The sequence below is a fragment of the Oreochromis niloticus genome, linkage group LG7, assembly GCF_001858045.2.
Source record: "Oreochromis niloticus isolate F11D_XX linkage group LG7, O_niloticus_UMD_NMBU, whole genome shotgun sequence".
NCBI classification, from domain to species: Eukaryota; Metazoa; Chordata; class Actinopteri; order Cichliformes; family Cichlidae; genus Oreochromis; species Oreochromis niloticus.
This window is the reverse complement of record NC_031972.2, coordinates 23128457-23152169: the sequence shown is the minus strand read 5'-3', so window position 1 is coordinate 23152169 and position 23713 is coordinate 23128457. Positions and strand designations below refer to the sequence as shown.

Here is a 23713-nt window from a genome sequence, read left to right as displayed (position 1 = left end):
CATTGGTGTGTTGTAAAACAAAGTCAGCTTTCCCTTATCACTTTATGAATGCTCAAAACCAAACTGACCATATTGTTTTAACCTGCACCTAGAGTCAAATATACCAGCCCCCATTGTAATGCTGTATGATGCAGTGCTGTCCTAGTGTCCCGTTTCCACAGTGAACTATAAGTTAGTGCTCCGGACTCAGAGGCCCTTTAGAAGTTTCTGTACCACTGAATAAATGAAAGTGACAACGGTCTTGCTTTTTTTTTTTTTTTTTTTCACTTTTTCAGAGTAAGAACTGTGAAGTCCTGTGTTAAAAGACACACCAGAATGAAAAATGACTTGAAGTTGCAAGTCGTCTTATGAGTTTATTCACCAAACTGGACACATAAACAGTGATGCCACCACAGTGCTGTCCGATTTACACCACCACTGAGGGTGCAAGTAATCACTGCACCCAGTTTCTTTTAAATGGTGGGTGTCGCCACCCAGATAAAACCTCCACATCAGCACTGGTATAGGAGGAGAAGTTAAATCTAGAATAAACCCAGTATAATCTGGAAATCTCTAGGCTAAGCACTGATGTATCATAAACATGGCAGTAGAAATCAATACAATCGTACACTTATCTTCAAATGGGCAGCAAATAGGCGTGGCCCTTGCATGAGGTGATAAAATTTGAAAGGTGCAAAACTGGCCAAGACAACAGCAAAGTGCAGCTTGTGCCAACGGAAGTGATGTCACTTCTGGCGTCCAGTGCAACTTGCAAGGACGAGAACTGAGTATAAAAGGCCCATTATGCTAAACGTTCTATCGGTGTTTGGAGGAAAAACAATTATACAACCCAACTGGATGCCAGCAGAAAATAAATCTTTGTAATTGCACAGCCAAACTAAAAATGCATCCCTTTTATATCACAATAGTGTGTGTGTGATAAGCTTTACATTCAGGTCAGTTCAGGCCTGTAAAATAAAGTCAGCATGGGCCAAAAACAGCAGTTCCTCTGCCACTAGAGCCTTGTTCCAAAAGCAAGTCGGCTCCCATAGACTCCCATCTTAAAATGTCCATCTTTCCAGCAGGGTCAATTTTACATCCCCCAGTTTTAATAGCTGACCTGTTTGAATTGTACAAAATCTAAATTCTGTTGGAGGCCTGACAGCATAGTCTGACAGGTGGCTGCCGAGACATGTGGGTGTGGCCCGTAGATATTTCCTGGGTTGGACCTCAGCTAATTAATGTCGCTAAACTGGATCTCAGTTCATGTACATGGTGTTGGAGTATTTCATCTGTGTTGACATAGTGTGTGTTATGCTATATGTACCAATAACCAATTCAAGGAAACTGTTCCTCATAATATTCAACTACCTATGGAGTTGCTCTCAAACTTACCAATATTCTGCTCAAATTTTGTTCTAAAGTTCTCCTGGCTTTAATAAAAAAAAACAAACAAACAAACGATACCCAAGTATTGTTTGATTTAATTAAAGCCGAGAGGCATTATGGTGCACGCTACAGAGATAACATCCAAGATTGCATTTTTTCATTGTCACTCTTGAAGTATAGCTCAAGAAATTTGCTTCAAAAATGCAAATTTTCAGTTAGTCATGATTGGTGTATATATTATAATATAGCCTCCACATTTTGCTGGTACTGGCAACACAAACGGAAATGTAATGTGTATAATACAGGATGTTGCAAAGGAAATCATTTTGCTTCCACTCAGTGTTGTTTCATAATAACCAAAGAGGATGTAGCTGCTGGCATCAGGTGTCATAGCGTGAGAAACATTTGAAACACTACAAAGTGATACTATGGTATATTAGTTTTAAATGTCATACATATAGTCATACATATAGTTTCTGACACTGTTTGTTTAAATGTTTTCTCTTTTTTAACACCTTATTTCTTTATCTTTTTCTACTTTGTAACAATTTGTATATTTTCATTTCATTTACTCTGAAGTAAACATTAATTTCAACAGCACTTTTAAATGCACTCTGCATTTCTCATCCATGACCAGAGTTTGACAGGAGACACACGGGTCAGAATTTGGGTCACATTTGCACCTTGTACTAAAGGCAGGCAAATTACAATACCAGCCTTGTTTTTGACTGCATAATAAGGTTGCATGTCAAGGATGTGCCATGTTATGACGCATATTGATATGGGACGAAGATCAGTCAAAATACACGCCTGAGTAAACATTTGTTTGAAAACAGATGCCACTATTTAATGTGCAAACATCCCGATTAGATGCGCAACTCTATTCATGACTGATTAACAAACTGAAATGGATAGATGATATCTGAAGTTTTAAAACCATGCTCATGTTTTATCAAAGCAGTGCAGTGCATCTGCCATTGTGCATAACTAAGATTCCTGCTGCTTTCAATCTGAGTTGTGTGGATCATCTTTTTAATAGTGACTGAGCAGAGGGCTATTGCTTTGTTGTGCTCGATCTGTCCCCAGGCTATTTAATAAAACTGAAAAACATAAGTGCTATAGCACATATGGATACATTCCACTCCAGAGGCATTATTTCAGCAAGATCTGCAGATGATCATAGCTGGCAATCCCAGACTATAGAACATTTTCTATACAATCTTTCATGTTACAGAGTATTCCAGGAATCAAATGCATGATTTATATTTTCTATCTGGAGTGTTGGCTTATGCATTTAAGTCCGATCAGGAATTCACACAATGAAATTTCAGATGTTTTATGTTGATGAATCTTGACAGTTCTTTATAAATACGTTGCCTTGAAGGGCCTTTGTTACACAACAAATGCATACACTAATATAGGTGCAAAGCTAGTATTCAGTGCAAGCTCAGCTTTTATAAAACTGCAATGTTTCAGTCATTTGCTTTGAAACTACACCAATAAATATAACGCCAATTAAAACCTGAATTAGTACAGTTCAGATTTTTTTTTTTTTTTTTAATTCACACCCTCTTCTTTAGTATACAGTTTCCAGTGTGCCTTTAACTCGGTCCCATTTTCCTCATTGATTTTCATAATCGATAGCTTGCTTTTCCTCAGTTCTCATTTTAACATGCAGCAAAATTAGCAATTCAGATTCTGCTGTCGAATTGGTTTCATTCGCTGCTTTGGTGTGTGTGCATTATGAGGTCCGGTCATCTCAGGGGAACATATGTTCATGTCTGTGCGGCACAACAGCACCGTGCCGCTTCAGTGGGATGTAGAGTGGTCATAATTAATTTATTCAGGCTTTTTTCCAGTTCTGTTGCATGTTTGGTTGTGTAGTGATAAACTGGGATTTTTTCGTTTTATTCTTATTCTTTAACAGGCCACTGTGATGGTTAACTGAACTCTTGTGACCCAGTTCCCTTTGTATACACAATGCACAATGCTGTACCTTTGTATGGAATGGACATGCTGTAGTTAGTTTACGCTTGCTGGTACAATCTGCAGACTTCATTATTTTATTTCCAAGTGTTAAACTTGCTCCACTCAGTTTATCATTTTTGTGGTTGCTGTTGGTGCTGCGCTACTTTGCCAGGACAAATGTGTCTCGTGGTGATAAAATTGCCACAGCCACAGCTATAGAGTCAGAAAGGAGTGACACAAATTGCCATTTTCAGCTAGAATCTGTTTTTGTTGTGTTTAGAGTATGATGATTAAAAAAAAAAAAAAGCTCCATGGAAAGAACAGCGCAGCCATAATTTATTCGGACATCACCAGTGGTTTGTATGTCTCTATGGGTGAATTGATTACAGAGTAAAATCCAGCAGGAAAACCACCTTTATTCTCAGAGAGAGGCTTATTTACACAATTCACCACAGTCTAGCAAATCTAAGGGTTGAACTTTCTTCCCCTGTAATATACCAGCTCTGAAGCTCATATTTCCTCTTCCATAATTGAACTTTGAGTAAATTTGACTGTAATCACATGCATCCTGACTCACTAAATAACCCTTGTCAACTCAACATATTTTGTTTCATAACTTTTTTGGCGGGGGGGGGTGTAATGCTTGAATTTTAGTGAATATTTTAGTGAATATTTTCTTCTCCTTTAGCTAAGCTAGGAAGCGTCACAAAAGCTAAGATCACTTTTAAACAATTTATCTTTCAGTACGAGTTGTCAGATCACCTCAAGTGAGAATTCAACATGTGCAACAAACAAAAGTATATTAAAAAAATTGAAGAGTGGGCAAATTTTCTTAACTTCAAGGCAAGCAAAGCTGCCATAAATGAAAGCATGGGATAGCGCTGATTGACGTAAAAGTGAGTGGTACATTTAGATGGTTACCCAGGTAACCAGAGTTTGGACCAAATATGAACTACAAAGCATGAAGTTTCCTGTGTGAACATACCTTTTATTGATAGTGACAGTACTTATTTATACACTAATCACAACTACTCCTATTCATATTTTGTGGTTAAATCAGAGACAGTGTAAAATGTGGATCGTGACATCACCCATTCATTGTGTATTGAAGTCAATTATGAAGCTCTGAGCTGAGTTTTTTGCCTTCTCCATCTTAGTGCTATGAAACAGGATGTGGGGAGCAAACAGTCAAACTCAGGAGGCTGGATGCTCAGTGGCTTTAGTTAATGAGCCTACCCTTAACAGATGTTTTATTTAAGATAGGTGGAATGGTGGTGAGGAAGGTGCTAGGGTTGGGCCTATGTAAAAACTTTCCAACCGACAAGTCCAATAATCGACGATGGGCACAATATTAGCACATACTCAGACTTTTTGATGGGCAGAGCAATGTAATCATGCACGGACTGATTTGCACATTTACAACACAGTCCAAACATGGATTAACTAATTGCCAAAAAAATAAAGCCGCCAATTTGGGATTTCTTTGGCTTTAAACCAGATGAAACGGGTAAACCTAAGGATGTGACCAAAGCGGTGAGCCGCTTGTGCAGACATATAGTGCGAGCAAAGGACTCAAACACAACTAACTTGCATGAGCATGTACGTGTCCACCATCCGAATGTTAAATGGTTGTTTGTTTTTTCTGAGCATAGGCTACTGCCTTTCTTTCTGTTATGAGTTTGAGTAAATGAATCGCTGAATTTGGGTGAACTCTGAGGAAGGTGCATTTGCTCGCAGATGAAAGAGGGTGCTGTTAAAACAGTGCTATTATTTTTTTCTGTTTACTGCATCTCTTAGCTCCATCATTATTAGCAAACTTACTCATGGGCAAATAAATAAATAAATCAATAGTCGATATATTCATCCAATTGCCCAACCTTAGTAAGTGCCATTGCCGATCCTGGTCTCAAGTCCACCAGCTACCAAGGGCCCTTTTGGTTGGTAAATGGTAATTGGGGTGGTTCTTATATAGCGCTTTTCTTCTCTATTTGAACACTCAAAGGGCTCTTTACAGCATGCCTCATCCATCCATTCATTTATACTTTTTGTATGTTTGTTTTCTACCTGAGTGCTTTTAATCTAACATTCACACATATTCCCAGTCTAATGGCTGCATCGGAGAGTAACTTTAGGTTCAGTATCTTGCCTTACTGTGGGATTAAATGTAAGCTGAATATTTGTCAATTTCTGTGTTAGTCCCGTGGTAGGCCTGTCCAGGGTGCACTTTGTATCTTGGCGAGATATTAAGAAAATGTATGTATGGACTTGAAACTAGTGATTGAACCCATAAAATCATCAGGAAAGTATCTTTATCTTAAAACTTTCCCCCATAAAGAGAATATTTGATAACATTTAACAACCTCCCCTGTACCCTTAATGATGAGTTTGACACTTCAGTATATATCAATAAAGATGTGGTTTGATGACCGTTTTTTCCAAGGGTAGCTGCATAAGCAGAGACCACCTTCACTAACAGCCCTGAAACATTACTGAAACCATTCCTCTTTGGCTTTCAAGGGGTAAAGAGTTAATATTTTTTATTTTGTTGTGTAACACTGTTGTGTAAAACAGAGCGTCAGTGGGCACATAAAGGTTCCAAGAACGTTCTAGCAGAAACATGAAACCACAAAAGTTTGATTGCTTTTACAGCAAAAGCAGTACCTAAACTCTTAAAAAAATGTTTTTCACTTGGGTTAACTCCTCCACATTGCTGCCACATTGTTGTCTCCTGCTGCAGAAGAGAAACTGCATCACTGCATCATTCTGACTTTTGTTGTTAACCTTTGTGGTTAAAAAAGAGACATTAACGGAATTTGGGCTGTTTTCTTTTCTTTTTGCTCATACTTTGAAGCATGTGACACTTATTTTCAGTCTCCTTTTCCTGGCTGCTGCATGTCTTAGCACTTATTAGAAATGTTTAAACAATGAAATATCAAGTCTAGTAATGCCAAGTGTTAGAGTCCAGACCACTGTTTAACAAATCCCATCAGCATCACAGTTGTGAGACTGCTCTCCAGTACAGCAGCCACTTTGCTATAGCAGTGAAACTCATTGCAGTGCCTCAGATTCTTAGCCGTTATATTTGTGAGATGTTATCGAGGTTGCTGGCATTGGTCTGTATAATGCCTTTTTATATGCCATATATTGCATCACTATTAAATGTAGTGAATGGAGCCCAGAGTTTTACTCTGACAGCTGTGACCGGAGAGTACAGAACATAAACACACACAAACATGAAGTATAATCACTTGACAACAGCATCTGAGTGTTAGGAATTTGAAAACTTAAGCTGTGGTAAAATAAGCACAGTTATTTATCAGTTGAATGTGTCACTGCTCTTCAACAGTACATAACAGTAACGTTGTGTTAGTAATGAGACAGTTGTGCTTTTGTGGTTATTAACTGTCCATACATAGTCATTTGTTCAATAAGTAATGTTTGTATGTCTCTTTCTTCTATAGGGCGTACTCCCTAGTTGACTCCAGTCAGGTGTCCACCTTCCTCATTTCCATTCTGCTCATCGTCTATGGCAGCTTCAGGTGAGTGTTAATAGGAAAAAGAAACGGGGTTTTAGTGTTTCTATTACAGTAGATGAAGGCCTGTCTAGTGTTCAAGTCAGTAAAAATACTGAAGTTCTAGTTAAAATAATGTAATTTCTAACACTTGAAAGTGCAACTACCAGGATATGTAATGTGGTTATCATGCTTTATGTGGTCTGGGTGCGATATGGGGAGGCTTCAGGCTTCAGTCCTCAGTCCTGAAGGTTGGATTGATTTGGTTGCATTAGAGTATAAGTGAAACATTTTTTTTTTTCTAAGAATGCTTACCAGCAAGTAATTGCCTTATAGGTTTTTCTTCCTAATGTAAACTGAGGTTTGGGTTGTGATTTGCTCCGCAAACAACAAAATCAAAATCATCTCTCTAATTTATATTTCGTGATTAATCTGTATCTGTATGAATATATTATCTTCTCACACCCTTGTAATAACAGGTATAATCTATCATTAAAACTAGATGTAATTTAATTGATGATCAAAATGATGATAACATTTTCACATAATATTTTACCAGTGAGCCCACAAGACGGGCCCTATGAATTTTCATGTACCGTAAATCCCGGACTACAGAGCGCACCTGATTAAAAGCCGCATGCTCTAATTGTAGAAAGAAAATCAATTTTGTACTTGTACAGGCCGCACCGGATTTTAAGCCGTATGCGTTTCACCTGTAATATGAGATATTTACACAGAAATATTACACGTGAGGATTTTTAACGTTTAATTTAATCCGTAAGGTAACATAAACATGGTAACATAAACGTTATGGTAACATACAAAAATACATACTGCAAATGCTTTTTTTCCTCGAACAGCGCCTGTAACACGGCTACCTTTAAGTATACGTACGTATCGGTAACACAAATTACGTTGCTTATGGTTTTTTTACGGAACAGTGCACAAACAACATTACAACTCGTCTCTTAACAACCGATAAAATATATACCGTATATATACACTACTTATCATTTTGATTGGTCTACTGTTACCAGGCAAAATGTTTTTGGCCGCATGAAAAAAAATATGCATTAGCTGCACGTCAGTATAAGCCGCTGTGTTCACAGTGTGGGGAAAAAAGTAGCAGCTTATGACCCGAAAACTACGGTAGTCTAAATTTGTCTTCTTACTGGGGGCTTTACTGTTGACCGCGGCAGTCTTTAGGTGACCAAAGCAATCACAAGGTTTTTAGTGTAGCACTGTATACCTCTTTGTGACCAATTTCGCCTGGTGAGAACAAGCAACCTCCAGCAACTACTCACGACCACACAGGGAATATTAACGTTTCCCTAGTGAGCAGTGGTTGCCTGGGGGTGGGGGAGTGGGCTCCTGTGTGCCTGGTGTCTTATTCACACTCTAATTATATGATAGAAATCAAGATGTCACACTATAATCTGTGAACCATAAACAATTTGTAACTCTAATAACTGCACATTTGCAAAATTGCACATGTGCTGGGTAATATTTGCTAGCTAGGTAACCTGACAGCATTAACATCTGGCAGGGAGTCCATCATTGCATTACACAAAGAGACTAGGAATGTGGCAGAAACATACAGCACTTGTCTGCTGTCTGACTTTTTTTTATTAAAAAAAACAAAACAACAATAACAATTTAAAGAAAGAACTTTCACTGTGGGTGGGTCTCAGGCAGCTTCTTTACACCAAGTATCAGAAAACCAGGTAAGGCAAAGAAAACATGTTACTTGAGGCTATGGAGTGTTCCTCCTGATAACAGGATAGTTTGTGCCACAGTTTCAGAATGAGTTTGTTTTAAAGGCTCAGTTCACATGCTAACCCGATTTTTAACTTTATCATGACTTCTTCCTTAAAATAGGGCATCACAGCTAACCAAAACAACAGAGAAAGCCTCCTAAAGTAGCCTCTTTTCCCCTTTTTTCTTAATAGAGCTTAAGAGTTTATTATTTATTGCTGTTTTGTCTTATTTAATTTTTACTGCATTTCTTTTTTTATGACCTTAAAATGTTTTATATACTTTGTGGTACTGACAGAAGGTTTAAACACTTTAAACCTTCATGTAGGCCCACTTGCACAGAAATAGCTGTGATTATACCATGAAACTGCCATCACTCCAGCAAGCACACCAGCTTGCAAAGCATCAGACAAAATTTAGTTGGCTAATATTATAGTCATTAGTGGACTGCAGTCATTATTTGGAAATGACAGCTAAGCAGAGTGCAATAAATTGCACTTATTGCACTCTGCTCATTCTAGTCTGAGGCGGTTGCTGTTGGGAGGTGTTCCATTTAATTTTGCACAGTATAAATCTTTGGCAGCGATGACACAAATAAATCAAAATCTTTCAAAATTCAAAATATTCCCACTTGGCTAAGGTGAAAAACTTAATTAGAAACAAAAAGTGATAAAGTGCACTGGAAACAGATGTAGAGAGTAAATATAGACATATGAAAATGCATGTGACATAAATGTCACTGACAGTTCAACCGCATTGAAGAGAAAACCTGACGTTCTGTTTTCTCGTTAGAAAAAACTTTGTGGCTGATCTGGGTGGGCATATTTAAATCCGCAGCCTGCCATTATAGAGAGTGCACAGATGTGACGGTTAAGGACGGCCACATATATTTTCCAGACAGTCCATCAGGGTTCTTGCAGATCCTTAAATGAAAGCAATTACACTGATTAATCTCAAATTTTAAAAAAAAATGCAGAGAATACCCTCTCACTCTTCCTCGGAGGGAAACAAAACAAAAGCACCACTGTATTTATTAAAGACAAATACATTTCAGCAATAAGCTGTAATCAGCGTAGTTTAAGACAAACAACAATCATGATATATAAAAGTGATATTCCAATACCAATTCCACTTCCAAAAGCAGAGCTCTAATCGCACAATAAAAAAACATCTGCTGAGAGAACCACTGCAAATCAACTGGCCATGTGGCAACAATCATAATGTAGTTTTTTCAAAAATAGGATCAATATAATACCATTAAACACAATTTTGTTAAAGACTCTGGAAATAGAAAAATAAACACAGAAAGATGTACACAGTAAAAAAGACTGACAGTTAAGTTTACATGAACATTTTCTATGTGAAAAAACCTGGTTTGAAATGTCACAAGAAAGAAGCACAAAAAAACAACAACAACTTAGTAACAACTTAAATAACAACTAGTTTGTTATTCAAGGCTTTAGGGCTGTCTGTATGCATTAATTATATTAATCTAATACGTTTCCCTTGGTAGCATTAGTCTTTCTCAATAACTGCCTTGTTTAGGAGGAGGTATAATTTTTGTACCTTGGATTTTCAAGGAAGGATGGCCATCTGAATAAAAATGGCTAGCCACTGAGGAGCTTTATTTTATTTTTGGCTTAGAGAGCTTAAATGAGAAAATAATTGGTAAATTCTGTATTTATTTTTTTTTTATTTTTTATTAAACACAAGTAGACTACAATGAGAAAACCAGCAGCACTCATGTTTGTATATTAATAGGGATAAAAACAATCTGTCGATATGAAAAAGTGCTAATTAAGTGATAAGTGGCCTCAAGCTATTTTTGCAGGATCTCTGAGGCGAGATACGTTTTTGTGTAGGAAGTGTTTGAAATGCGACTTGGTGGGAACTGATGTTCCCAAACTTTGGAATTCCCCACATTTTCATGTAAATTTGAAAAGATGGTTTACATTAGCAAGTTTAACTTACTCATGCATCTCAGATCAGCTTGTTGCAGCTGCTGACGAGACTGTCTAAAGAACCTCAGCCAAACCACAAAAACAAACAAGTGGCACCTTTAAGTAACTGATGTCAGGGGTTTTTTTCCCTTAAATTTTGGTTACTGTGTTGTTGGTCTTTAAAACTTTATTTTTGTGTTTGAATCAAATCTGGTTTGAACTGTAGGATCCCTGCCTCTCCCATGTGACAGTAATTGTGCTGCACTTTATTAACATGAAAAGTACCATAGATGTTAAAGGATGCAGAAAAGAGAGAGATGGCAATGAGTTTTCAAAGATATCCAGTGAGCTTTTTTCAATCTTTGTAACAATAAATGATATCTAGTCTGCTGATAATAAACATGCATCCATACGTAATTTCCACTGTTTCTCCACATCTTCAGTTTGCACCCTCTTCTGGTAGTATGGCTTATAGTACCAGAATGGAAAATTGGTATCACACTATGACTTGAACAAGCTATTATACATATGCATAATTAATTAAAAACATGCATCAAGTTTAAATTTGGTCATGTTTAAGGATTACTTTTTTTTTTTTTTAACTCAATGTTTCCATTCACTGGAATTTTGAGTCAGACATTCTGACTCGAAGAAAAGATGTGCTTTTTCAGACGTGAGCTTTACACACTTCTGCCCACACTCTTTATTAGCAAGTCATCAGACTGGACGTGTGTTCAGACTTGGCCTGCACAATATGAAGAAACTCAGTACTGATTATCTGTTTGACATGGGACAAAGAAATATTAAAATGTGCATTTTTGGCGGTACAGTTCTCTTGTCTTTCAATAGTTACACTGCTTACATAGAACCCAAACATTAAAAAAAACCTATGCCTGGTAAATGAAGAAATAAAATTAAACGCTTGCATGCTAAATCTGAAGGTCCTTTGCAACGTGCTTATCATGCAAAAGACCCTGAAACTGAGCTGCTAGAGCATCCGCAATGAGATCTGATTCGCAGAGATTGCATTTTCACCTTATGCTAGTGTACATGCTTTTGAGGAGCTAATTATGGAAGCCAGAATCACACATAGGTTTTCTTTCCCTCCCTTGTGCAGGTCATTAAACATGGATTGTGAGAACCAGGACAAGGATAAGGATGGAAACCCTTCAACAACGGGGTCTTTCAATAACAACAACACAAACAACAGTAAGTGTTACATACAGGGCAAAGTTTGAACTGTATCTGCTAAATGTTTTCTTGGATTTTCAGATAATAACTAATGAATAATTAACTTCTCTGCTTGTGCGCGTGTTTTTTAAAGTCACATATAATATCCATTTCTGTTTTGTGAATTTAATCCATCTTACATTAGTGTTTGAATTCTTTTTCAGGCATTCAGACTATAGACTCCACACAGGCCCTGTTTCTGCCCATAGGAGCCTCAGTGTCTCTGCTAGTCATGTTCTTCTTCTTTGACTCTGTACAGGTGGTCTTTACCATCTGCACTGCAGGTAACCGCCAGTCTTGAACATACCACACAAAAAATAAGCTGTAGAGTTATTATAAAGCTTTCATGTTACTATTTTACACACTGGGGAAACCTCTTTGCTGCATTGATTATCATAACTGAAGGCATTAGCTGCCCCATTAAACTGACAGGAACCACTGGAACAAGCAGCGGAGGTGAACTGGGCTTTGGATCTAACTGCTGTGTTTTGTTCTTCTCCTCAGTTCTTGCAACAATTGCATTTGCATTCCTTTTGTTGCCAATGTGCCAGTATCTGACCAGACCCTGCTCCCCACAGAACAAGTAAGAAAATCATGTTTCATTGCCTTTCTATCTGTTGCTCAACCGTTTTGCGTTTCTTCCACAAAGTATTCAAAAGGTCTTTTACTACTGCTTATCAGATGTCCCTGTCCTCTCATCTGTTCCCGGTATGATGGAAATGCTTTGCATTATTTTCACAGAGTAGAACTGAAATTCTATGCAAAGCTCAATACCACTGGTAAATTTATTTTGAATGTTTGGAGGTAGTAAAAATTAAATACGTTCTCTTCCATTGCCTTGCTCCATATAATTTCCATTTAAAAGTTCAGCATAGCCTCTAGAATAATCAGCTATTCTGTTCCACAAAGAGTCACCAGGAGAGCCCATCTACTCAATAAACCGACATGGAAAAAACTGCTTTAAATAAAAACTACTTTGTTTAAACATTCAAATCCCATATCTAGTTTTCATTAATTCTTTGTCTGCTTCTCTCACCCAAAAACAATTCCACACCTACCCAGAATCCCTTTAGACTTTTGTTGGGTTTTGTCTGTGTTAAGTAAATTCTGTCAAAGGCTGTTTCCATATTTTTATTATGATAAAAATCAATATATCAATTAAGCCACAGCATTAAAGCCACTGACAGGGGGAAGTAAATTACTCTGATCCTCTTGTTCCTACAATCTGTGCCAAAACCTTGCTGTGGGTGTTACTTTGAACTAGTCAGCTTAAGCAATTTTATCAAAAAAGTATGATCATGATGGCAACGACTTCCCACATGACATAAATTCCTGACAGCACCCTCCCAGATCACAATCCATCAAAGCATCTGCTGAATGCCCCCGAGCAAGCTTGAACCACTGAGGCTCCACCCTACAACCCACACAATGTAATGGTTTCTCTGCCAGCGCCACACCCCAGGGAAAACTCCTAGGCCAAAGATGGACACCTGCACGCTATTTACCACAAAAACTACTATTAACTTGATCTGTAAAGCAGTTTACAGGCTTACCTTCCACTGTCACTCATCCAAACATCAGTTGTCTCAAACATAAGTTCTTTGTACAGCAGTCGATATACAGCAGATCCTCAGTTATGAAATAGATCCACCTGTAGAAGTTTGTATGCACTACATTTTACCCCAAAGGGCTCTGTGGGATTTAAGTGGATCACTTCTGTGTATTTTTTTTTTTTTGTGTCTCATTGCAGGATTTCATTTGGTTGCTGTGGGCGCTTCACTCTGGCTGAGCTCCTGTCTTTCTCGCTCTCTGTTATGTTGGTGCTCATCTGGGTGCTGACTGGACACTGGCTTCTCATGGACGGTATGTTGCTCTGCCTTAACTTTTGTGTGAATGTGTCTTCAGTTCATATTACAAACAGAATGAGAATCCACAGCAATGAAATGTAAACACAAATGTTCAAAGTAGTCAGGTTTCAGAAATGTAACTGCAATGTGTGATTCGATGTTGTTTAACATGCCCTGCCAAGCAGCATGCTAAAAGTAAAAATTAATCTGAGTCTTAAATAGGGCAACATTTTAACGTCTTCAGCTTGTAATGATTCATAGTTTTAAAGATATACTTCTTCTAACGGTGGAAATATTAGTCATTGGTTATATATTTTACCCACATGACTAACCCATGAACTGGCATTCCACTTCGCTGGGCTTTGAAAAAGGTAATGACAGACTCGCAGCTCGAGATAAGTGTATGTTGGTATTCATCTTCAGTTATGCAGCCCTGAGAAAATCAATTTCAAGTAGGAAAATAATTTGAACAGCTTTGTCATGTTGCTGTTTTCATTTATTTCGTTTGAAAATGTGAAATTATGTGTTGTCCTTTCCTTTCAGCTTTAGCCATGGGCTTGTGTGTCGCCATGATAGCGTTTGTGCGACTTCCCAGTCTGAAGGTGTCTTGCCTGCTGCTGTCAGGACTGCTCATTTATGATGTTTTCTGGGTAAGAAATGCTCCCAACCCAAATTAAACCTGCAACACGGCAGACATACAAGCAGCTTCCATGAGACGCAGCAAACAGACTGCGATATATGAAGCACACATTCATAGAAAAATGTCTCTGTTTATAAAAAAACAAAACAAAACATGGTGGTTCACGATTATGAAAGACTTTGTATTTATTCCTCAAACCTTCACCCCAGTGTCTGTCATTGCTGATTAAGTGAGGCACTTTACAATGAACAGTAGTGAGTTTGGGGGAGAACTTGATCAAATTGACTGCTGTGCAGAAATGAAATAAATCATCAAAAATTTAAAATTCATTTGACAGAAAACAAATCTGATCGAATTAACATGTTAAATGAGTCATGAAGGTAATCTTGCTACAGAGGGTGCTAGTCCAGGAAACACTGGATCACTAATTCACTGAGACATTTAAGCATCTAAGTCTCGTTAGCATTTTCTGGCAGACTTTTGGTATGTTTCTCCTCTTTGTTTAATAACCTCTAATTTTACGATGCTACACATCTTTCAACAGCCCCATGTTTGGTCAACTGAACAGTTCTTCCATTTTGTATGTAGTGTGTCGAGTACTGCTTAGAGCTGTTCAAAACAGAGGAAAAAATATATTTTAAGACACTAAAAAATAGTCGTGTATCTGTGTTTACATGCACAAAAGAAGGTTTACGCTTTGTGTCTATGAATACCAAAACGATATTTAGCTGTCTCTACAATAAGTTCATCTCGTGCGTGGTCTTCAGCTCCACTGTCTTAGACCGCAGTGGAAAGGCAGTCCCCGTTCTGCTCATGAGCTGCAGCATCACAACAGCAGCCCTTCACCTGCTGTGGGTTCAAGTTGTCCTCCAGCTCACAGCAGATCTCCAGAGAAGAACAACGACTGCGCTGATGACACAGACCGTTTAAACGTGTTGTGTCATAACGCCACACATTCATGTCTTGATTGTGAAGCCTCAAGTTGAACATTTCGGCTCTCGCTTCCTTAATTGTAAAAAAAGAAACGCACACAAAACGTCACAAGTGTGACTGTGAAACCACATGCTCATTTTCTAATGACTTCTGATTCACAAGCTGATCAGTGTGTAATTTCATACCACAGAAATTCCTCTATTTTGAAACATGCCATGACGAAGATTTACAAAACAGGCTTAGATTTTTTTTAATTCAGAATGACCTAAAATGATTGACTGAGCCCTAACCTCAACGAAAGTGTATACAGACATTAAGTCAGAAGCAGTTTTTTTCCCTTAGACCTCTATAGGGCCAGAAGTCTTTTTGAAATTATAGCCATCACTATCTGGTGGCCTTCAGATAGAATCCAGGATTAAGACACTTCCCACGTCTGCACTGGCTTCATTTTTCTGACCCAGTAGCTACATCCATATTTTATATTAGACAGTTGTCTATCTGAGACATCTGCAGTCGAGGCTTCAACAATGACAAAAAGAGTTGAGACATATATACATAAATATATATATGGATGAAACTGGCAGTAATTTCTACACAGATGATATAGCACTTTTTAAAATCTCTTGAATGAAAACTTATTAAACTGCGCCTCTTTTATGCAAAGACAGAACTTACAGACAAGTGTGTTATGATCGAAATACTTACGTACGTAGTTGTACACTTGGGTGACATTCGGTATATCTCAGAAGAGAACCTGGCCAGTTTATTGGAGGGCCACTATTAAAAATGTTTCAGTCTGTTAGTATATGGATTTAAATAAAAAGAAGAGACAGAAAAACCTTCAACTATATTACGAAATCTGTTTATGTTTCGTGTACCTGGAAGAAAAATATAGGTCAATATATGAGATTGGGGCAGCACAGTGGCGCAGTGATTAGCACTGTTGCTTCACAGCAAGAAGGTCATGAGTTCAATTCAACCACCTGGCCGAAGCCTCTTTTGTTTGCGTGGGTTCTCTCCAGGTACTCCAGCTTCCTCCCATAATCTAAAGGTTAGGTTATTTAGGCTAGTTAGGTAATCTGGTAATCTAAATTGCCCATGTGAGTGCGAATGGTTGTCTGTCTCTCTATGTGTTAGCCCTGCAAAGAGCTGGTGACCTGTACCCCGCCTCTCGCCCTGTAGTAGCTGGAATAGGCTCCAGCCCCCAGTTCATGTGCAGGAAGCATTCAAAATAAACTTGATGGCAGCCCTATGAAATTTGTATTTATTTTTTTCTCTTTGTTGATTTTATTTTGTAAAGCAATACGGAATGGGTTAAATATGGATGTGTGCTCTCCACTGATGAAGCCGTTTGCTTTTCTCAGAACAACCAACATTTTGAAAAGTGCTTAAAAATGGTCAATTGTATTTTGCGCTAACTGCAGATATTTTTACACCAATATTGAGTGTTACCTTAATTCAAAGTCAAGTCAGTTGGCTTTGAATTTGACAAATCCCATAAGCACCAGAATCGGAAAGCAGTACAGCAGCAGCAGCTTTGCAAACAAACATGCCTCTTTCCTTCAGATTTATAGAAATTTGAATTTCACATGGGTAAAAAGGTGAGAAAAGCTGAGTGCCATATACATTTCATTTATGGCATTCAGCAGAATTTCCGTTAAATAGTGAGCACGCACTCTTGAACAGTCTGCCCTGTTAGCTATGACTGGCGAGCACATAATGCAAACACACAGTAGTCAGACATAATCTCCTGAGACCGGTAGCTTTGTCTTTAAAGAGCTGTTATGAGTTGCTCTGTCAGAGTGAATCAAAAGTGTATAAATACTGATAGTGCCTCTTATCAGAACTTGGGTATTGACAAATTTATAAGCTGTACCCATCCCTGCTTTTGAATTTCAGCGTTACTTAATATCAAACTGGCTGCAGCCACCTTCTTTTAAGTGGAATTTTCTTACTTTTCATCACACAAACATTGTGTTTTGAGTTTTATGACAAAAGTAGTAACAGTCACCTTGGGTTGTGGTGAGGCCTGATATGTGTTAACGGCTGGCTCTCTTTCCTTCCAGGTGTTTTTCTCAGCGTACATCTTCAATAGTAATGTGATGGTCAAAGTAGCCACTCAGCCTGCTGAAAATCCCATAGATGTTCTGTCCAGGAAGCTCCATTTGGGGCCGGGGATGGGCCGTGACGTACCCCGCCTCTCCTTGCCCGGCAAACTGGTCTTTCCCAGGTAATGCCGCTATCGATCATGAAGTAGTGCAGTGTGTGATCGGTACACATTCAGTCGTGATCACCGAGTCGTTTGCTTGTGATCAGCCTCTGCGTGTGCATGATGTGTGACCTTTAGTCAGTCACTGATGCTCACTTCATCACTCTGCTCAGGTTTTTGACATTTAAGTTTGCTAAATGTTACCGACCCTTGAAAAGACATCTTTCAGGTCCCACGAGGTGAATCCTAAAGTATTGTTATCTCACGCTTTTGGTGTCACCAACAAATTTATAACACCTTCAGTAAACGGAGGACAAACATTTTAACTACCTCTTAAGATTAATGCTAAAGGGTACATCCTTATAGCTGACAGAGCTGAAACTGAATTAGTATACCTGTTTGTGTTTGTGTTTTGTTTTTTGTTGTTGTTTTAGGGAGGGTGTTTTGGCAGACATGCCAAACATTTTATTGTCCCTTTGTCACAATGAGGGTGTATTTTTTTGTGTTGGATGACAACCTGAACATGAACTTAGACACCGTCAGACAAAACACGTGCTTGTGCTTAAGAACGTTTTGATGTGTTGTATTGATGTGTTGTATTTTCCTCATACTCATACCAGAGGTTCATCATCTAAACTGTAAATCCAGCTATAATTTTGTTGCATGATCCTGTTAGCAAACAAAACCAATCACACATTCTGTCTTATTCTACATAACTTTCTTTACTGAGGTAGGTCAGAAGAAACTAGGCTTAAAGGGAGAGCCACAATTGTCTTCCAGGTGTAGGCTGAATTAAGTTGCGGCATGAAGACCCCATATAAATTAAATAGTGATTGTTATTATTATTATTATAAAAAATAGCTGGTAATAAGCAGTTATAGGTCCCCTTTAAAATTAGTGGCACTAACAGAACTGCAGTTAACGTAATACAGCTGAAGCTGACACTCTGGAGCCGTACGTCTCCTAAAGCTGTCAATCAGTTTCTTCTCTGTTTCAGTGAACATAGTAACTGTCCGCTACCATGACGACTGACTTTTGTCTGATTTCAGTCTGATATTTGCTCAGGACCTGTGTTGGCGTTAGCTAAGTAGTGATGAAATGGAAATAAAACACACAGGAATTGATTTGCCTTCATCTCTTCTTTTTCGCTCTTGCTTCTGCACAGTTCCACAGGAAGTCACTTCTCGATGCTGGGAATAGGAGACATCGTGATGCCAGGGCTGCTGTTATGCTTTGTCCTGCGTTATGATAACTACAAGAAGCAAGCGACCGGGGAAGTCCCAGGGCCCGGTAACATGTCTGGACGCATGCAGCGCGTCTCCTATTTCCACTGCACTCTCATCGGATACTTTGTAGGTAAGCAGTCAATGAAAGGATGGATGTAAAAGGTCAAGGTTATATTGTTTCAGTGTTAGGCAATGGTGATTTTTTTTTTTTTTTTAAGCTGTGACCTTTTAAAATGTTTTGTCTTAAGTATTTGTGACATTTCTGTCATGTTGTTGATGTGTGCTCAGGACTGCTGACTGCCACCGTGGCCTCCAGGATCCATCGTGCTGCACAGCCCGCTCTGCTCTACCTGGTGCCCTTCACCCTGCTGCCTCTGCTCACCATGGCCTACCTGAAGGTATAATAACAGCCATGGACTATGGCAAAAATCTAGCTGTTGTAGTTCTGAATTAGAAATAACAAAAGAAAGAAAGAAAAACTAAGTGTGGGAAAAAATAAGCTCTTTGCTTTGTGCTGCTTTTAGAGAAGTGTGAATCTAATTGTTAAGTGAAACTAAACTGCACTCAGTTTCTATAAATGGTAACATTTTCTTCTAAAGTGCTAAAGGCTTGCCCATGGTATGCATAAGTGTTTAATAAACTGGTGGTTACTGGGACTTTAAACTGGGGAAAATCAGAAAACAATAAAATGTCAGCATGCTTTTTCGACGCACATTCATCTGACTTCAACAAGAAACTCATACTTGTCTATTTAAAGGTACAGTATTTCGATTTATGAGTTTATTTAATAGAAAAAACTTGTCATACTCATAAATATACATTGGTTAGTGTGTGTATGCCTTCCAACAAACTAATGCATACTCTTGAACTTAAAATTAGTCCATTTAAAAACAAAAACATAGAAGCAGGCGCCACTTTGTGGAAGCCACCATGTTGGCCTGCCATCTTGAATACAGTGTTTGCCATTCTGCCGAAAAACGGCAGCGCTTACTGACAGAAAGGTTCAGGATATCCTTGATAACTCGCCTCAGTATCGCTTTCATGACATAGAAGTGAGCTTCACTGAGTCGTTGCCTCGTATCAGACTCCTTTCACAAAGTTTTACAGCCTCCTCCTAAATAGAGGTGGACACCTGGCATATTGACAGCTGAGGTAAACAGCGGACTGACCATCTACACTCACTACGGATGAACAGCAGCGAGAGTTGTTTGTCCTACAGGGGCCACCGTAGCTTACGCACTTGAATTGGGAGGGGTAAGAAAACAGAATTCAGTTGACTGCTGTCTGCAATCTACTGACATCTAGTGGTGAGATTTTATACACTGTACTTTTAAGTAGTGAAGAATCATTTTAGGTGTTGATTCATCTTCCAATAACATCTCACAGCCTATGTGCACAGCTGTATGGGGGCAGAGATATTTATTTTTACTTTTCCTGTTCTGATCTGATCATCATCTAGTCAGTGTCAGTTTATTAGGAAACATTTGTGTGATTCACTTAAAGACTCTTAACTTGTGTTTCTCTTGGTGTTTGTGGCCCACAGGGGGATTTGCGGCGCATGTGGTCCGAGCCGTTTCACGCCAAGTCTAGCAGCTCTCGCTTCCTAGAGGTATGATACAACTTGGGACAAGCGACCAGCACGGAGAAGTTTTTTTTTTTTTGTTGTTGTTGTTGTTGTTGTTTTGGGTTTTTTTCTCCCTAAATTCGAGGGAAGGAGAGAGGGCGCACTCAGTGAGGCCATGTTGTCATCACTCGTTCATGCTTTCCACCAATCTTCTGAGAAAACCCTCCGAAGGGACACCAGTGTGTGGATCACAACGCCCTGACACAACTCATCTTTGGTCCCTATATCCTCCCTGTTTCATCTCTGCTTCCTCTCTGCTGTTTATTTCCTCTTCACTACAGCACATCCTGCCCATGCTGTTTTTGTTCTGCCCCTCCCTGTCTTTGTTTTTTTTTTTTTCCTCCCCACCGCCTTTTTCACACGTGTATAGTTGGTCTTATTTGCCACTTCCCTCACATGGCCTCGTCTCATTCGTCAGGCCTCTTCTCTCTCTGCGGTTTCCTCCTTTTTCTACGTCTTTAATTTCCTCTGCATCTCTCTATGTCTATGACTCAGATGAACTCGAGGGCAAGGCCTCCCCTCCCCCCTTTTTGTGGACTTGCAGTTGTGAGACATAGCAGGGGTTTATATATATTTTTTTAGCATTGTCGTGGTCATTATTATTAATATTATTATTATTATTATGGAACAACTGAAAAAAAAAATGGAGAAGAGGTGGAGTATTGCAGCGACACAGGAGAATGCCCATGAGCAGCGACACGGTAAAGGAGAAGAGTCTTCCCCTTCCATCCGTCTGCCCTCGTTCACCTTCGCTTTCTCCCATCTGTTCCACCATCGCTCCATGATGGCTTCTCCTCGGCGCTCCTGCTCTCCTCTGACACTCCCTGCGAGCTCCTCCTCTCTGTTCATCTGCTGTCCTCATTCCCCACCCTCACAGATAACTATGTATTTTATTTAGAAAAGTTTTATTCTTGGCATATACAGAAATGATGCATTATAAATTGTTGAGCTGCCTCCTCCCCCCAGCGTCGGCAGGGGAGGCGCTTCTATTTGTATATATGTGTACACATGTATTTGCGGTATCTTGAGTTTGTATTTGTGTTTGGGAGCATGTTGAACAGGGTGGGAAACTGACGCCAGCCAACAGCCGAATTTTTGGTGAATTTTGGTGAATTTTGACTGCCAGCTGCGTCGACAAGCGAGCGTCCATCTATTGGAGACAGTTTTCTAAATGTTTGTTGACTTGTCCAATAGAATCAACAGATGGATTTTGTGTGTGTGTGTGTGTGTGTACGGGTGTGTGGTTTAAAAAACAAAACAAACAAAAAAACAAGATCATTTGTTACTGATCAATGGCAAAGTTTCCTGTTCTAGTGTTAAAGTGTGTGTGTGTGTGTGTGTGTGTGCGCGTGCGCGCGTGTGTGTGTAAAAGAGCTGAACGAATGAGTGAATGGTTGTTTTACATGGTTTTAATTTGAAATCACGAACATTGAAGTTTTGAAACAGCGATAATAGTCAGGTTTGCATTGAGCTGATTGTGTTCGATCAAAACTTGCATGAACTTTTACACAGAACTCACCAGAGGTCATTTTTCTTAAGACAGGTGGAAATGTAAACAGTGTTGTTTTTGTTTGTTTCAAATAAATGAATGTTGAAGTAAATTGAAGGTATGCTACGTTACTTTTATCCTGAAACTACATGTTTCAGTGATTTTGCACATCCCAAATTTACACATTTTATATATGGCCTTGAAAACACACTTCTTTCCAGCATACACAAGTCTTTTTGTGTTTTGGCAAAAAAAAAAAAAGAGAAAGGAAAAACAACAACAAACCACAAAAAGAACAAATCAAACGACACATCTGATCTGAACTCTGTAAATGTCAGTGTTTGACCTCAGTCAATGAAAACCTGACTATTGTGAGGGTTTTAAATCAAAGCCTGCTGCAGAGGAGGGTCATTGGATATGAAGGCTTACTGAGATTAAAGTAGCTACAGATTAAAGGTTTTGTGGATGGATTGTGTGTGTGTGTGTGTGTGTGTGTGTGTGTGTGTGTTTGGACCTGTTTGAATCCATTGAGCCGAGTCATGAATCAGTCACACCATTCAGAAATCAGTGAAATAATTGAGGTTGAAGCTAACCCACAGGATGTTTTTACTGTCACCATTAACTGACGTTTTTTTGTTTTTCTTTTGGTCTTTCCACTGTTTTGTGGTGCTTGTCAGTTAATATCTAATGTATACTGGAAAGCGTGTGATTGAAGATGTCTGGATGCATTTTGCTGGCTTTTTGGGTTTGGTTTTTTTTGTTGTTTTCTTTTGTTTTTTTTTACTTTTTTATGCTACCTGGCCGTGCATGTTAAGTGTACAGTGTATCATTTCTCAGACTGCATTACACAGGGCTACTGCAGTGCTGAGCTCTGCTGGCCAACACAGAGACATTGGACCTATGAGCTCGTGTCAGTGGGTAGGACAAAGGCTGCAGGTCAGAAGGACTTTGATTGGTCAGCTCTGACTGAAAGTTTTGACCTGAGAACTGTCTGGTTCGGGATCTCCGGCAGTTCGCTCATTGCAGTCGTCAAAACTGACATGGAACTACAAACCCCCCCCTTCACCTCTTCATGGACAAGGCAGAAAATATATAGATTTATATACACATATACATACGCGCGTGTGTGTATGTATATGTGTATATATGCATATATAAATAACTAATGATGATCATGGTGGTTTTTGGGGGTTTTTTGTTGGGTTTTTTTTTTTTGTTTTGTTTTTTTTTATAGAAATTTGTTTTCTTTTTAGCCCCTCTGTATTTTTAGTTTAGTGCTTTAGTTTTTGTTTGTTTTTGGTTTTTTTTCCATCTCTCTTCCCCTCCAGCAGAGCACACGAGCTCTGTTGGTTGCGTTGATATTACGGCTGAATGGATTCTGTATAGAAAATGGTGAATAAAATAAATTAAGAACTGTGTAGTGAAACATGAATCCTGAAGCGCTTGATCTAAAAAACACTTTGTCTCCTTTTAACCCCTTTTCCCCGCCCCCTTGGCTCCTGTCCCCCCTCATTCAGGATTCTGCTGTAAATAAACATGACTCTAACTGTAACGAGTGCATCTCTTTCTTTGGGTCACCTGTTAGTAACACGGGTAATTGCACTGTATCTCCTGTGTTGGTTTGTCATACATGATCGATATAGTGTCATTGAAGGAGGAGGAAATAAAAAGGTTGTGCTTCTACTTAGTGATTAGGCACACCTTACTAAATACCAGGTTGGTCCTTTTTGCCTTCAGAGGTGCATGATTCTTCATGGCACAGATTCACCAAGATGCTGGAAGAGATTTTGGTCCATATTAACATGAAAGCATCACACAGTTTTTGCACATCCATGAGGCACATCTCGTCATCACAAATGTGCTCCACTGGAGGTCATTGCCATGTTATAAAACACTATGAGGTGATTTGAGCTTTGTGACTGGGTGTGTTATCCTGCTCGAAGCAACCATCAGAAGATCAGTACACTGATCC

At 38.9% G+C, this 23713-nt stretch overlaps 1 protein-coding gene across 1 annotated transcript in view; it reads left to right on the top strand.

The window, feature by feature from the left end:
- Window positions 1-23293, top strand: part of sppl3 (signal peptide peptidase 3) — a 37747-nt gene extending 14454 nt beyond the window's left edge. Inside the window, exons 2-11 of the mRNA XM_003444384.5 lie at window positions 6798-6875; window positions 11661-11752; window positions 11938-12057; window positions 12278-12356; window positions 13524-13636; window positions 14164-14270; window positions 17260-17423; window positions 18568-18758; window positions 18917-19026; window positions 20172-23293. Of these exons, the coding sequence (XP_003444432.1) occupies window positions 6798-6875; window positions 11661-11752; window positions 11938-12057; window positions 12278-12356; window positions 13524-13636; window positions 14164-14270; window positions 17260-17423; window positions 18568-18758; window positions 18917-19026; window positions 20172-20243 (1126 nt within the window). The 3' untranslated portion in view covers window positions 20244-23293. The remainder of the gene's footprint in view (window positions 1-6797; window positions 6876-11660; window positions 11753-11937; window positions 12058-12277; window positions 12357-13523; window positions 13637-14163; window positions 14271-17259; window positions 17424-18567; window positions 18759-18916; window positions 19027-20171) is intronic.
- The last annotated feature ends 420 nt before the right edge of the window (window positions 23294-23713 follow it).